General features: G+C 35.1%; 4 protein-coding genes and 1 long non-coding RNA gene across 38 annotated transcripts in view; 4 read left to right on the top strand and 1 right to left on the bottom strand.

The window, feature by feature from the left end:
- On the top strand, positions 1,434 to 3,581 carry LOC104734333 (type 2 DNA topoisomerase 6 subunit B-like). 5 transcript variants are annotated; one of them, XR_759225.2, is made up of 6 exons: positions 1,434 to 2,026; positions 2,228 to 2,349; positions 2,529 to 2,555; positions 2,670 to 2,774; positions 2,877 to 2,952; positions 3,494 to 3,581. XR_759225.2 is itself a non-coding variant. In XM_019234882.1 (6 exons), the coding sequence occupies exons 1-6, from the start codon at positions 2,024 to 2,026 to the stop codon at positions 3,494 to 3,496; spliced, it is 294 nt and encodes a 97-aa protein (XP_019090427.1). In that variant the 5' UTR covers positions 1,437 to 2,023; the 3' UTR covers positions 3,497 to 3,581. The 5 variants fall into 5 exon arrangements, 2 of the variants coding, with proteins under 2 accessions (XP_019090427.1, XP_010452182.1); XR_759226.2 differs by having other exon boundaries at positions 1,437 to 2,026; positions 2,257 to 2,349; positions 2,673 to 2,774; XR_759224.2 differs by having other exon boundaries at positions 1,437 to 2,026; positions 2,257 to 2,349.
- LOC104734332 (ankyrin repeat domain-containing protein 2B) lies at positions 7,571 to 9,738 on the top strand. The gene is made up of 9 exons (XM_010453878.2): positions 7,571 to 7,741; positions 7,856 to 7,902; positions 7,993 to 8,063; positions 8,164 to 8,364; positions 8,450 to 8,598; positions 8,698 to 8,785; positions 8,896 to 8,991; positions 9,244 to 9,365; positions 9,457 to 9,738. Exons 2-8 carry the CDS (start codon positions 7,872 to 7,874, stop codon positions 9,328 to 9,330), a joined length of 723 nt encoding a protein of 240 aa, XP_010452180.1. The 5' UTR covers positions 7,571 to 7,741; positions 7,856 to 7,871; the 3' UTR covers positions 9,331 to 9,365; positions 9,457 to 9,738.
- Positions 9,965 to 10,498, top strand: LOC109128478. Its single transcript, XR_002034900.1, has 2 exons — positions 9,965 to 10,091; positions 10,180 to 10,498. It is a non-coding gene; the product is annotated as an uncharacterized LOC109128478 (long non-coding RNA).
- Positions 11,087 to 12,072, top strand: LOC104734331 (fasciclin-like arabinogalactan protein 11). Its single transcript, XM_010453877.2, has one exon. It carries the CDS (start codon positions 11,122 to 11,124, stop codon positions 11,863 to 11,865), a length of 744 nt encoding a protein of 247 aa, XP_010452179.1. The 5' UTR covers positions 11,087 to 11,121; the 3' UTR covers positions 11,866 to 12,072.
- The window catches only part of LOC104734328, a 7,833-nt gene continuing 6,032 nt past the window's right edge, over positions 12,927 to 14,727 (bottom strand). For 26 of the 30 annotated variants that reach the window (XR_759206.2, XR_759207.2, XR_759194.2 and 23 more), the window contains 6 exons: positions 14,366 to 14,403; positions 14,071 to 14,249; positions 13,804 to 13,966; positions 13,551 to 13,661; positions 13,291 to 13,442; positions 12,927 to 13,202 (listed from right to left, as the gene is read on the bottom strand). Coding sequence is in view for 2 of the 30 variants with exons in the window: in XM_010453874.1 (XP_010452176.1) it covers positions 13,090 to 13,202; positions 13,291 to 13,437; positions 13,551 to 13,661; positions 13,804 to 13,927 (495 nt within the window). In the remaining 28 variants the exon portion in view is untranslated. Of the gene's footprint in view, positions 13,203 to 13,290; positions 13,443 to 13,550; positions 13,662 to 13,803; positions 13,967 to 14,070; positions 14,250 to 14,365; positions 14,404 to 14,489; positions 14,722 to 14,727 lie in introns of those variants that run through there. The other 4 variants (XR_759195.2, XR_759198.2, XM_010453874.1 and 1 more) reach the window with 4 other exon arrangements.

Below are 14,727 nucleotides of genomic sequence, written 5' to 3'. Positions count from 1 at the left end.
AATAAATTCTTAAAGATTTAAAATGGATTCAATCAATTATCTAATGTGTTTCTCCCTGTTTTCCCTGTACTCGAAGACTTAACCATACGATATCGCTTGTATTATCCAAAACTTTCAAACGTCATATCCAACACAACCATTAAGAAACTCTCCATTAGCCTTTACTGTTACAAGGGTGATAATGTTTCTAGAATAATTTCATTTGACACCCCTAATGTTGTCGACTTCTACTACTCTGATTATCTTGGGAATGATCTCCACAATGTCATTTTTTTCTAAAGCCCACAATTTTAAGTTTTCCAAAATTTTAATTTCTACAGCCAAAATACTAGAGCAATAGAATCTTTTTTTGGTAGACAGAGCAATAGAATCTACAATTATGGCAAAAAAATCTACAGTAAAAAGTCTAAAGCTACAGCCGTAATCAATTGTGTAATAATAAATCTAATTAACACATCTTTCTTATTAGTGTTTTCTACAAACAAAAACATCGCCAATTCTTTTTATTTTCCTGTAATTTTATCCTTTATCTCCAAAAAGACAGATCAATTTCACAAATTCAAAAATTACATAATATAACATGTCATCACCACCTTCAAATTGTAAAACTTTGATAAATAATATATCAAATCGAAATTCAAGTGATTAGTAACTCAAGTCCATTTTTACAATTTAAAAATTTAATATATGTGACTGTAAATATTTTTAGAAAATACATATATAATTATAGTATGTACGGTTTTAATTTTGTATAGTTGATTTGCATTTTTTTTTGGAAAATAAAGATAAAGTTACAAGAAATATAACTAGAAATTGTTAGAAATACCTTTTTGTTGATATCCCTTTTCAAAAATGTCTTTTTGTGTCATTTTCAGTTTTTCCTCTTTTAATTTTTATTGCTAGTGTTATCTCTATTTGAAAAATATTTAAATCAATAAAATGAAAAATTGAATTTTTCCGCGAAAAGAAATTCCAACAGCCAAAATTTGTTTTTGGCGGTTCACTGAATTTTATAGGAGTTTTTCAACAGTTTTAAAAAGGATTTACAAGTTTTTTCAAAAGGGTTTGAAAAAAAAATTCAAGAATTTTTCTAAGGTTTTGAAAGGATTTACAAGGGTTTTAATTTTTTTTAATAGGTTTTTAAGGATTTACAAGGACATTAACGAATTTACAATTAAAAAAAAAAAAGACTTTATAAGGGTTTTAAATGATTTTACATGAGTTTTAAAGGATTTTAGAAGGGTTTTAAAAAGTTTTACAAAAGTGTTTAAAAGATTTACAAGGGGGTTTAAAGGTTTTAAGATAATTTACAAGGGCTTTTAAAAGATTTACAAAGGTTTTTAAAAAATTTACAGATGTTTTAAAAGATTTTATAATAGGTTTATGAAGATTTACAAGTGTATTTAAAGACTTGTGTGTTTTATTAGGGTTTATGTCATTTACATTTAAAATTGTCTTTGATTTTTAAGAGAAAGAACACAAAAACCTTGAAGGATCGATTCCTGATTTTTTTGGGATTCTCTTAAATTTGGGTTGGCAAAAAAATATGAGATTGATTTCTTCTAATTTGATTCATCTTCTTCTACTAAAATCATGGCAAAAGAAAAAAAATTAGCAGAGGGCTCACTGTTCGCTTTCTCTCTCAAGAACAAAGTTGTAGATCTAGTTTATATTTTGCGTGAGTCCAAAACTTGTGGGTTGTTCTCTCCTTCTCTTCAACCTCCTCAGTCGCCGATCTTCAACAGTGGGTGTGAAACAACAATAGAGCAAGATACAATGGCGATGAGCTTGATGAACAGAGCAATCTCAAGAACCGAAACCGTCGGTATCCTCAGCGGGCTAAGGAAGAGAAAAGGTTCAGGGGTCTTGCTTTGGCTCATTTGCAACCTGAAAGAAGAAACAGATCATTTTCTTTAGAGGTTTCATGTTCTGCTGATAACCTGAAATTGTTTAAGAAGCTCTCTGGAGAAAGCTACAGAGAGGACGATGATGAAGTGGTCGATCGTTAAGAGAATCCCCGTCTATGGTATGGATACCAAAAATACCCTAAACCTTTTCGTGATTTATGTTTTGTTCGATTTGATATTTCGATGATTCCACTCTGTTGATTGTTACTGCTCATCGAGTTTCCTACATACGTTTGATTCGATAAAGATATGAAATTGCAAAACGTTGTTGTTCTATCATCGAGTTTCCTCCAACTATATGTCTTTTTCTTTCTGTTTAGCTAAATATAGTGTCGCTTCTCTCTCATAGCAAAGAAGAATAAGAGGCTGGTGAAAGCAAAATCCGCTCACAACTTGTTCGACCAAATGCCCCACAGAAGAAAAAAAATGAGGCAAAGAAATGGTAAACAAAAGTCTTGGAGATTTAAAGTTTTCTAGGCAAAAGTATAGGATTTTCTCATAGGGTTTTATTTTACGGTTTATTATATATAGATGAAGATTTGGGGTCTGTATTGATTTGATTTAATGCAAATTCTCTAAGTTTAAAGAGATTCTGACTGGTGTGGGTTTTATGTGATGCAGATGGGTTACTCTCTGTCAAGACGACTTGTAAGTTTTGGTCCCTCTGATTGATTTTGCTTATGGCCTTTAGATTTGCCTATTATAAGTTCAATAAGGGGAACATGTTGAGCCACTGTGGAACTTGTTATTGTTCTTCTCTAGAAGTGCAGGCTTGACTGGCGATGAGGTATACTATCTTGATGAGTATATATCAAACAAGAGACTTAAAAGGCAACCTTCTCAGTCTAAGAATGGTGTAAAGTTTAGGTGTGTAGATTCTTCAATCTATATCTTTTTTTATATATTGATTTTTAAGTCGTTGTGAGTGTCTTGACTTGTTTGTATATTCTCGGTTTGTGTTGTTTTCAGTGGGACGGAAGTATCCTTGAGTGTTTTTGGGAGTATGGATGTTCTTGTGCCCCCGATACTTGGCTTCTTTCAAAAGGTCTTCCTTTCTCTTATAAATCCTTTTTTTTTATCTTTTACATACTGATTTCAACTGAAATTAAGTGTATGCTTATTGGTAGTTAGTGTTCAGAATATGGGATGATGTGACCCAAAGTTAAAGACATAACATTTCAAAAAATACTGCTGCCAACTTGTTGTAGAACCAAAGTTAAAATCATACATATCCCCTATCTAAGGGAGAAGAACGGTTCTGAATTCCAATGGCGATTGGTCAGTTTGGGATGACAGTTTATTCTTTGAATTCTTTGAGGGTCGCTCTTTAGTTAACAAGTAGATTACTGCTTTAATTAGGTAAAGCAATGACTCAGTGTCATGAATTACCAAAGCTTGTTTAGTGGTTAGATTTATACTGCAGAGCTTTGGCCGTTGATGATCTCCTATATCTTTTAAATTGGTGACAGACTGATAAAATCATGGAACTAAAAATCTGGTTCATTCTTTCTCTCTAAATGTCACAATGGATCTAATGGTTAAACAAGGGGCTTCTCCTAGTACTCAAACTCAATACGTCTTTGCAGTGAACGATGAGAAAACTCCATGCTTTACTGCCTCCAATCTTGAACGGTTAAAGTTTGGTCTTGAGGACTATGTATTAAGGCATGGGAACTGTTTGGATACAATGTGTGACCATTACTTCTCTGATAGGTATATAATATGTAACACTATTCTTGTTTCTGGCACATTTAATACATAACTTAGTTCGTTTCTACTAATTGAAGTGTCTGTTAAGTTATTCTGCAAGTTAAGTCTTAAAAATCTGGGTATATTTTACTTTCAGAGAGCATCTAAAAGTTGGAAGTGGAACTATATGCCATGAAGACCAACATAAGAGAGTTGGAGGGATGGTTGAAGTGGTGATTGTGATAAGTGACTTGCTAGAGACAACTCATCATTGCAGCAGATCATTCAACGGCAAAACAAAGGTTTGTTTAAGTCTCAAACTAATACAATAGCTCATAATGAGATGTAACGTATGATTGGCTGAATTTAAAATGTTGGATTTTCCCAGGTTTTATACTTTGACAACTTCTCACCTTCCCCAGTTCCACATTTTGCCTTGAGTGCATTGAGAAAGATGGACTGGAAAAGTTATGGTTTGATCTTGGCGAATGTGAATGATCAAGATGAACATGTGTTTGAATGATCAAGATGAACATGTGTTTCTCGAATGAGAAATTTGATGATTTGAAGGCTAAAAATGAGGTTTTCTTCTAAGCTCACATGCTCGTAAGGTGCTATATCGGTCAATCTGTTTTGAACTTTTAGTGTCAATCTCTTAAATTTCGACAGGTTTGACCAAAGATTTTGTTGTTGTTGGTGTTTATCTTTCTTAGATTTTCAGCTATGTCCCTGACCTTGCAAGATCAATAGCAGGCCTAATATTCTCCTCTAGTGACTTGGACTTCCATGGAGATTGCTTATCGGTTCTTGGCTACACGTAAAGACTCAAAGAAAGGGAAACCTTCTTTTTTCGGTGATCCTCTTGCCTTTCTTCTCAAGTCCATGCCCATTTCTTTTGATCCAGGCCCTTCATTTCATCAATACAATCCAGGACGTCCATTCAACCCTAAAGATATGAGTATCTTCTCAGCCACCATCGTCAATGCTCCACCATCAATGCCAAACAGCTAGAAACTCCAACGTTCTCCTCCATTACTTCGCATATCTAGTTTCCTTTTCTGCATATTTTATGACCGTTTGGTTCAGCATTTTGTATGGACGCATTTCTAAGTAATAAAAAAAATCAGTTTGTCGTTTGCTTCAAAACATCGTCTTGTTCTTGTGTTTCTTCTAAGTATGTCTGGTTTCCCCTCACTTGGCTGATTCGTTGTCTCGTTGAGTCTTTTATCTTTGTGCGGATTCTCCTTAGATAAAGCCTCAAAACCGGATACTAAATTCACTTCCATCACCACCACCTCGACACTTCCACAAGTCGTCTCGTACTAGTGTGCTCACAAGTGTGGTGTCCATTCTTATAACACTCCCTAGCATTTTCAAGGAAAAATCAAAAAGTTTGTAGGGTACTCAATCAAAAAGTTTGTGACTCCATAGTTGTTCAGTTGTACTCTCGTATTCATAGTTGAACTTTTGCATTTTTTTCGTATTTCTAGTTGAACTATAATATAAATTATAAATTAGTAGTTGGCCACAAAATTTATCACTATTAATTAGCATATACAAGTTTTTCATAACACAATGTTCATAAAAACTTGGTTTTCACCTCTTTTGCTTCATTTGGGGTGATCACTTACTAAGTCTTCCTTATACTATAAAGAGTGTTTTATGTGAAAACGATAGTATATATTAGAAAGTGATAAATTCTTGTATTGTTGATTAAACATGGTTATTTAATAGTTCAATATGTAAAGAAATTCTTATAAACCTTAATTATCATTTTCATATTTTAAATATAAATGCAAATCTAAATATATTTTTAGTTGTACCTAGTTGAACTGAGTATTATATATTTATGTTATCTAAATATTACCCTCTATAGTTAAAATGTAATTTTGTATGGTTATTGTTCATTACCTCTCGAAAATATGATAAATAAACAATTACGAATTACATAGGTTGTTCTAGTAACATCTCTTACTTTTTCTAGTAACATCTCTTACTTGTTCCATTTCCGGTGAACAACAACGACAATATTAGCTAGGGTTATAGAAGAAGATATGTTGAAGATGACTACAAAATTACAATAATATTGTTCATTAAAACAGATTTATTGACGTACACTAAGCAAAAGAACGTTATCTACATACACTTATCTCAAGAACGTTATGTACGTATGCGTTCATATGTACGTACACGTTTATATGTACGTACACGTTCGATTTTAGGTTTAATGAACCCGAAATTACCAGAATATCCTCGTCTTCTACCTCTAACATACGACTGAAAACCCTAATTTTCCCTGCTTCACTTTATTTTTTCACGATTTATGTCTATTTTTTTGGTTTCACTTGTGGGGTTTTTACTCAACTATTATAGATTTTCATTTCAACATCTGATTTCTAAATTAAAAACTTATAAAAAGTGAGTTATATAGATCCTCCAATAAGTCTATCGCAACACTAGACTGTCTTTGTCAGCTCAAACAAATTCGTATTATTCTGGTAAGACATTACAGCTGTCAAAAATGTCTACTAAATCTACCACATACTAGAAGTCTACTAATACACTACGAAAACTATTTCAAAAAACAAACAATGTATACCAAAAATATCTGTAACGAGCGAAGGCTGTCGCATAAATCTATTGCAACAGGCCATTAGTCTACCATAAATATCTTCCCACCCTTTTACGTTTATCGTTATACCCACTAAAAACATAAGTCTATCATGAAAGCGCAACTTAATCTACCGAAATCATATATCTTTCGATTTCATCTGCGTGGACCGATAAGTGTACCAACACTACAACTAAGTGTACCATCTATGTAGACCGATAAGTGTACCAACACTACAACTAAGTGTACCAAAAATATCTGACGTACACCTTCAATCAGTCACCTATATAAATGTACCATCAAAGAATCGGTAGACTTTTTCCCAGTTCCCAATGTTTTTTTTTTCACTAATGGCATTAGCCGTAATTGCATTTTTTCTCAACACTAGTTTGAGGGGTAGTATGGGTACAAAGTTTATTCTAGTAATTACCAACAATTGTGTGCTACTTTTGTAATAAAGAAGCTTTTATGTAATATTCTAGTAACTCTCCCAAAAAAAAGATATTTTTGAAAATAGACTTCAAAAGTGGGTATTTTTTAAAAAGAGAGCATAGTATGTAATCAGGAAAAATGCTGCCAATATAATTTGGGGTGGTTTATGATTAGGGATATTTATGAAAATGGGGCTTTTGTGGGCCAAATATTTGAGATTGGGTACTCTAGCCCAGACTCTTGGATTTAGGCATTTTTTATTAAAGAAAATTTCGTTTTTGCCCTTCTATCTTCTCCTTCGTTCTCTTCACCGGACAAACAATAACAACTTCTTTTCTGCCGCCGCCGATCACAATCCTTTTCTCTTTTTCCGACCATGCTTTCAAAATCATGGCTTCTCATCTTCCTACTCCATCAACAGTATCTCCGTCACTTTGACACCATCTTTTTTGGCCTCTTAGATACAAACGCCCCAACACATCTCCAAACCAATGGATTTAATCTATTTCTTTTTGGTTGAAGAAAACTATACCCTAAGGGGATACTATCTAGTGAACCCAAGGGATCAATCATAAACATTGATCAAATCAAACTTCTCTTTCAATCTTCCATTAACCAAACAAGAAATTACAAAGGTGATAGAAATAATTGGGTGGGTTTTTTACCCATCGGAATAGACGGCGGCCAGGTGCATACACTGGGAGATATCGATTAATCTCTCACAGATCCAAAGAGATTCATCTTCCAAATCATAGATTAAGTTACAGGGAAAAAAATTGGGTTAAGAAAAGAGAGAAAATCGTGAGAGAGAAGAGAGAATTGTGAAAGAAAAAAGGGCAATGTTGTCATTTTTGGGCAAATTAAATACTCATTTCTGTAAGTCCGGATAATAATACTCAAAGAATTTGAGAAAAAAAAGGCTTATATATGTAATTGATACTTTATGATTATGAAAATATGAAATATGAATGAGGTATCTGAGCCTATAGGCCCATTGTAATTTGATAGTACTAAAGAAATCAAGAAAAAGGAAGCGGAACAAGTAATAACCCTTTTTATCCACTGCGATCTCCATCTTCCTCGTTAGCTTCGATTGATTGAGGTATCGCCTCAGCGCATTTGATTTTGTTATTTTTCCTTTGGATCATGACTCGATTCCGATAATCTTCCCTAATTCCTGTGTTGTTTGGTTTATTTTGATTTTTTTTTGTTTTAGGGTTTCTATTCATCCGATGGAGCAATCGCTTTCTCCTTCAGGTTCAGGTATCTCCCGATCGAGCTTGAGTCATATCCGATTGTTGTTTTATCTCAGTTTTTTTTTCGATTGATTGATTGAACCATATGCTTCCGCAGTTGATTCGAAGGATATGCATGGGCTTCTTGAATCCAATGCTTTAGATTCTCCCAGTCCCAGTGTTATCGATGTAATTCCCTTTCTTTTTTTTTTTTTACAGTAACTGAATCCAACGCTTTTGGATATATTCTTCTTCTAGTTGACTCTGGGTTTATTATTTCTTTTTTTAGAAAGAAGAAAACATGGTGGAATCATCGGCGGCTGAGAAAGTTGATACGGTTCCTAGATATATCCAGTTAGCTAAGGAGCTTCAGAGATCTATTCCAGTCGCATGGAATCAACACGGTAGCATCACTGAGTTTGACGAAGAACTGTACAACAACAGAAAGGCTCTTGTTTTGGAGAACCCTCAAATTCAGAAATTAATGGAGGTAAAAATAGCAATCGAATCGATATTCGAGGGCTAATCCTGACATTGAATCTCATGTTTCTTTTTATTTTATTTTATTTTATCAGTGTCAGGATCCGCAGAGCTCTCTAAAGGCTCTCGGGAACCCTGAAGCATCAGACAAATTTGCTGAGCTTATGGTGCAGCTGGAAAAAGATGCAGAGTTGGAATCTATAGTAGCTGAGATCAAAGCTTCTCCTCCTGCTGCTATGCTCAAGTACGTATTTCAAGGTGTCATTTAGAAAAACTATATTAGTTTTATTTTCTGTCCTGTATCATGGTGACGGAGTTTTTGTTTCCGGTATTAATTAATTAGGTACTGGAATGACAAAATTGTGTTGAAAAAGCTAGGTAAATCAATGAGTAGTATTGTTCACGACACTTCTACTCTCGGTGATGTGGAGGTAAACTCCTTCATACTCTCTCTTAATCTTTTACCTACCCTTAGTTGGGATTATTTACTCTGATGGTAGCTTGCAAACTCACTGTCCATTGATTTCCTTTGACCAATCAGGATCTGAAAACTCTGGCATCTGGATCTGGTGATGATAACGATGAACAAGTCTCCGAGGGAAGGAAAGCACTGAAGATTGCATGTGAGCATACCAAGGTATGTCAATCTCTTCTTAGCAACAAGACAGAAATTGTGTTATTAATTCCTGACTGTGTGAGATTTTAGTTGGAAGCTCTTTTTACGGTTTTACAAACTTCCGCTTCACTTTACAAGTTTGTTACTTACACAATCATCTCTAGCAAATGTTGACACTAACCATCAATCGATCTGCCCTTTGCATGTGGTTAATTTATAGAAAGTTTTACGCCGGTTTAGACCCAAACTTACTCCGGTTGCGTTTTCTTGTAGATGAAATGTATTAAGATTCTTCTGGAGGCTGAGGAAAAGGCCAATGCGGTTGATAAGGGGAGAAAAAAGAAAATTCCACTGCATTGAGGGAGAGAAGATCGAGTAAAGCTTTGGCATGCAGTGTAAGTTTTCAACAAGATAAAATTTTGTTGATAACAACTTTAAATAGTTTTACATGACTCAAGAGTTGTTTGGTCTCTTTGTGTTTTGTAGAATTGACAGTAAAACTCCCATTGATGTGGCTTGAGAAGGACGCTTACCTCCGAGACCTTTGGATGGATCAATATAGTACTATAACTAGATTTTTTTTTTAAATAAAAATTTGACATTTGTTTGAGACCTTGGAGAGATTGATTGTGTATTTGACTTGGTAACCTGATCCCTCCTGACTTTTCAGAATTTTTTTTTGTTTTTTTTTTTGCTTCTTCCTATGTTGTTTTCTAGTTTCATCCTTACGCGCCACATAACCATTCACTTGTTTGGTAACATTTGAGATATCAAACTTTGGTTTACCGTTTCAAAAGTTCGACATCAAAATGATACCCAAAAAATTAAAAAAAAAAAATGCAAGATGAAGAGTTGACTTGCTTAATCCTCGAGTGTTGATAAGAGAAGAGATAGAAAAATACAAAAGGGTACATTGATTTAACACAAGTACAAACTTTCTTATTTCCTGAGCCTCGTTAAGATAGTTTTACTTTACTATCTAATTAAGATACCCTTTATGCTAAGTCGATCATCAGTTGTAAGTGATATGATTTGTTGCAGTGAAGAAGAAGTATGTGTGGCTCTACGCAATCATTCAGTTCTGTTTTGTGGTCCTCTTCGCTCATCTCTTCCACTTAGCTGTAAGATTTGATGTGATGTCTCAGAGAAACCTTAATTTTGTGGAAGCTGGTTGAGTCCTCACACATTCTTTCATTAACTTGTTTTCAGATTAAGCAGCCGGTTATGTGTATTGTCTTAGCCACTATGATCGGGTTTGGACTCACCATGACCGGCACAACGGCTGTTAATGAGTATTTGAAATGGAAGAGAAGCAATGCCCACCAGTCAGCAAGCACTTAAGTGACTCAACCACTGTTTCAGACAGCAGAGTAGATCTTCAGTGAAGCTAGAGTTCCCTAAAGGGTTGGATCGGTTTTTAGATTAACCGATTTTTTTTCTTTTTGGTTAACTGAACAATCAGGATCGAGTTTTCGGTTTAGCTTTAATCAATTTGTCTGTCTATGTTATGTGAGAGCAGATTTGGTTATTTGATGATATGTAAGAAGCAAAAAAAAAAAAAAATACATAATCAGAATTAAAATTTCATTATTTATATGACGTCACTATTTATTTTTAAAAATATCAAAGATATAATTAGATATCAGACTACAGAATTGATAAGATCAGAACAAATGTTGCAATATAATATTATTGTATTCTTACATCATATTGTTTGTCTTTGAATTTTTTTCTTTTTTTTCTTTTACATAACATATTGTGAAAGGCAGGCACACATGACACATAAATCATAATGAGCAGTGTATTGATTTGCAATCCCATATATCTTGGATAACACTTCTTCACAGCTTTTTGACAGGTCACAATAACACTTTTTTCAGTTCATTCTTAATTTTCAATCCTCACCCACCCAACCTCTCCCTTCAAAGCAATCTATCTCCTCTCTCTCTTTCTCAATTTGTACATACTTTTACTAACCTAAAAACAAACACTTCTTCCAATCTCTAATGACTTAGTTGATAGAATCTCATTTAGTTACCAAGTAATAATCTTCACACTAGTGAGAGAATCCTACTCTTCACCAAACTACATCTCTCTCTATATAACAAACCCCAAAACCTCTCAACAAACACACACACAATAACCACAACAATGGCTACTTCAAGAACACTCATTTCCTCCAACCTCTTCATCTTCTTCCTCGTTATGGCTACTACTACCAATGGTCAGGCTCCAGCTCCGACCCCTTCAGGTCCAACCAACATAACTGCAATCCTAGAAAAAGCTGGTCAGTTCACAATGTTCATAAGGCTCCTCAAAAGCACTCAAGCCTCAGACCAAATCAACACTCAGCTCAATTCTTCCTCGAGCAATGGCTTAACCGTGTTTGCCCCTACCGATAACGCCTTCAACAGCCTCAAATCAGGAACCTTAAACTCATTGTCCGACCAGCAAAAAGTTCAGCTTGTTCAGTTCCATGTCCTTCCCACGCTCTTGACCATGCCTCAGTTTCAAACCGTTAGTAACCCCTTACGCACGCAAGCTGGTGATGGCCAAAAGGGTAAGTTTCCTCTAAACATCACTAGCTCCGGTAACCAAGTCAACATCACCACCGGAGTTGTGAGCGCCACCGTGGCTAACTCTGTCTACAGCGATAAGCAGCTCGCCGTTTACCAGGTCGATCAAGTTTTGCTGCCATTAGCGATGTTCGGATCAAGCGCGGCTCCTGCTCCGGCGCCTGAGAAAGGTGGATCAGTTTCGAAAGGTTCAGCTTCCGGTGGCGATGATGGTGGAGATTCTACTGATTCATCAGACGCAGAGAGAATCGGATTCGGATTTGGGGTCAGAATCGCTACTGTGGCAGCCATTGCTGCTGCTTCTTCTCTGTGGATATAACTCGAGAGAGAGAGAGAGTTTTTATCGAGTCTCCATATTGGAAATTTTAAGAATAACAACGAGAGCTATAAATTTGTTGTACTTCGGATTTGTGTTATAGATTGTGTTATTATGTGTTATTGTTTTGATTCGAAATGATGCAACATTGCGATTAAGATTGCTCAAAACTTTTTTGATGAAAAAGAAAGGAAAATTTTGTTTTGGACTTTGGAGTATATTAGTTCATCCAAACTTACCAAATCAACTATTTAAACTTAGTTGAGTAATAAAGGTGTGTTAGAATCCTCAATCCTTTAATACACAATTATATTCTTGTATCCTTGAGTAAAAATAAAGAATGCAAAACTGTCAAGGATTAATAAACATTTCATGTTGGGTACAGTTGTTTTTAGTCTTGTCTTTGATAACATTGGGTATGTTATCTCAAGGAAAAACCGAAGTAATTAATAAAAAGGAAAACAAAGGTTACATTGTATCACACAGTTAAAAACACCAAAGAGGGTTAGTCGTCTCCTAAGAGAAACCCTTATCCTTCTCCATATCCATCTTCTTCTTTTTCTTATTAAGGATATTAAATTACGTATATCATGACAGTTCCGTCAAGAAAACCGGAATCACCAGAGGCGAAATTGGCTCCGGTTAACATATTTGTCCCATTTGCATCTTGGCTAAAGGTCGGCACCGGATAAAGAAGTGAATCCTAGATTCTCAGCTACTCAAACAATAAAGAATAAGAAATGATAGATGGTACTATATACACGTGAATTAGTGAGTTAGGCTGGTAAAGTCGGCGGCGAGTTTCCCATTAGTGAAACGGCCAGTGGCATTGTGGGCGAAGAAGTCACGTTCATAGGGAGGGAAATTGGCCTTGACAAGGGTAGGGAGACGGTTTTTGTTACTGGGATCCATTCATTGCTAGTCTCATCCAAAGTTACCAAATCAACTCGCTAAACTTAGATGTTAAACTTAGTTGATTAATAAGGTTGTTAATACATGTTGTGTAAAGATGTTTCTCCTTTTTGTCTTGCCTTTTGATAAGATCGGCTATGTGATCTCTCAAGGAGAAACGGAAACCGAAGTAATAAAAATTAGAAAACAAAGGTAGCATTTGTAATTGCAAAAGCAAATAACGCATAATTAGTATAATTATTTTTAACATCCAGAGAAAGAGATTAAAGCAGATAATGATTATTGAGCATTTTCCAAGTCCTAAGGGAGAGCCTTCTACTTCTTCATCTCCCTCTCCACCTTCACCTTCATCTTCATCTCCCTCATCTTGGCCTTCTCCTTCTCCTTCATCTTCTCGTTCATCGTCCTCCTACTAGGTAAACAACCCACTATAAAAGAATAAACAACGAAACTATAATGAGAGAGTTTAAATTTGTTAACAAGAAGAATCTAAGAAGCAAGAGCAAATGTGTGTACTTGGTTGGCTCTCTCCATCAGAATTGGTGGTGCGCCACCTTCCTCTGGTTGCACCAGGTTTAACAACAAGAGTCCTTTCTCCCATGATACTTCCATTTAGTTCCACCGCCTTTTCAACACATCCTTCTCCTTGCATGGTAATGTCAGCTGCACTGTAAAAAAAAATTCGACAGAGACAGAGACTTTAGTTAGAACTTGAGAGTTGCATTGGGAAAAAAAAAAATTAAAACAAAATCTGTAGGAAGAAAGAAGCGACAAACTTAGAGAAAACATCAATTCTCCAGATATCTCCACATGAAGAGAAATGTCTACAGAGTGCCATCTTGAGATCAATCTCAGGAAGCGAATTGTCATATCCGGTAACGAGGACCCTAAATATTGATTAATTCAAGGAGAGAAAGAACCACATTAGCTAGCTAGAAAACATATATGTTACAGATACTACAAGAGTTAGTAGTACATCCTACAAAAAAAAAATTGATACGCAGAAGATAATATTTATTAAAAATTTACCTGTATTTTTTAATCCAAGTCGAGGGATTACTAAGATCAAGGTCAGGAAAAGGATTAACATCATCATCGATCGGTAAGGTTGCAGGCTTAACGATTGGAGTCCATCCTCCGACGTCAGTTCCATTAAGTTTCAACGCCACCAGCGAACCTCACGAAGGCAACACTGATGCAATTTGAGATTATAATTAAAACATGAATGAGAGAGAGAGCCTAGAAGGAAGGGAATTAATAAAAAGCCACAGATAAAAGAAAGAAAAGGAAAGGTACCTCTTGAGGATACCCCTAGCAAAGTCTCTGGGAACATAACAAAGTACGATACGTCCACATGAAGAGAAAAGTTTTGACAACGCGAGCTTGACATAATACTCTGGCATCGAAGTGTCATATAGTGTCATATCCCTCAACGGAAACCGTCGTGAATGTGCTAATTGTTCAACAATTTGATTCTGATTGCATGCAAGGTGGAGATAAAAATAATACTACTTATGAACATCATCAACACAGACAACAACAAAACAAAAAAGAATCCCAAAAATAATATATATGTAAAATAAAATTTTACCGGGATTTTGGAGCCTCTGCAACACTGTCATTCGAATCCTAAAAGGCACAAAAGATCTAATCAGAAATTCTACTCACCTCATATATATATATATATATATATATATATATAATACTTTTCTTACATATATAATTCATGATCAGAAGAAGATTACTTTGATGGCGATTTCTTCCATGGTGATATGTTGACAAGAGCGTGTATTAGCTAGGGTTCCAAATTATCTTTTTTCAGATCTAGGGATTTAGGTTTGAAGATTTATTAATTCTAGTCGAATATGAATAAATAGTAGTTCTGAAGGCTAATATATAGACGTTAAAAAAAAAAACGAAGGCGGCGGCCACAAAAAAAAAAAAAAAAAAAAA

The sequence above is a fragment of the Camelina sativa genome, chromosome 13 (assembly GCF_000633955.1).
Source record: "Camelina sativa cultivar DH55 chromosome 13, Cs, whole genome shotgun sequence".
In the NCBI taxonomy this organism is placed as follows: Eukaryota; Viridiplantae; Streptophyta; class Magnoliopsida; order Brassicales; family Brassicaceae; genus Camelina; species Camelina sativa.
The sequence above is the reverse complement of the archived record's forward strand: the minus strand, read 5'-3'. Positions and strand labels throughout refer to the sequence as shown.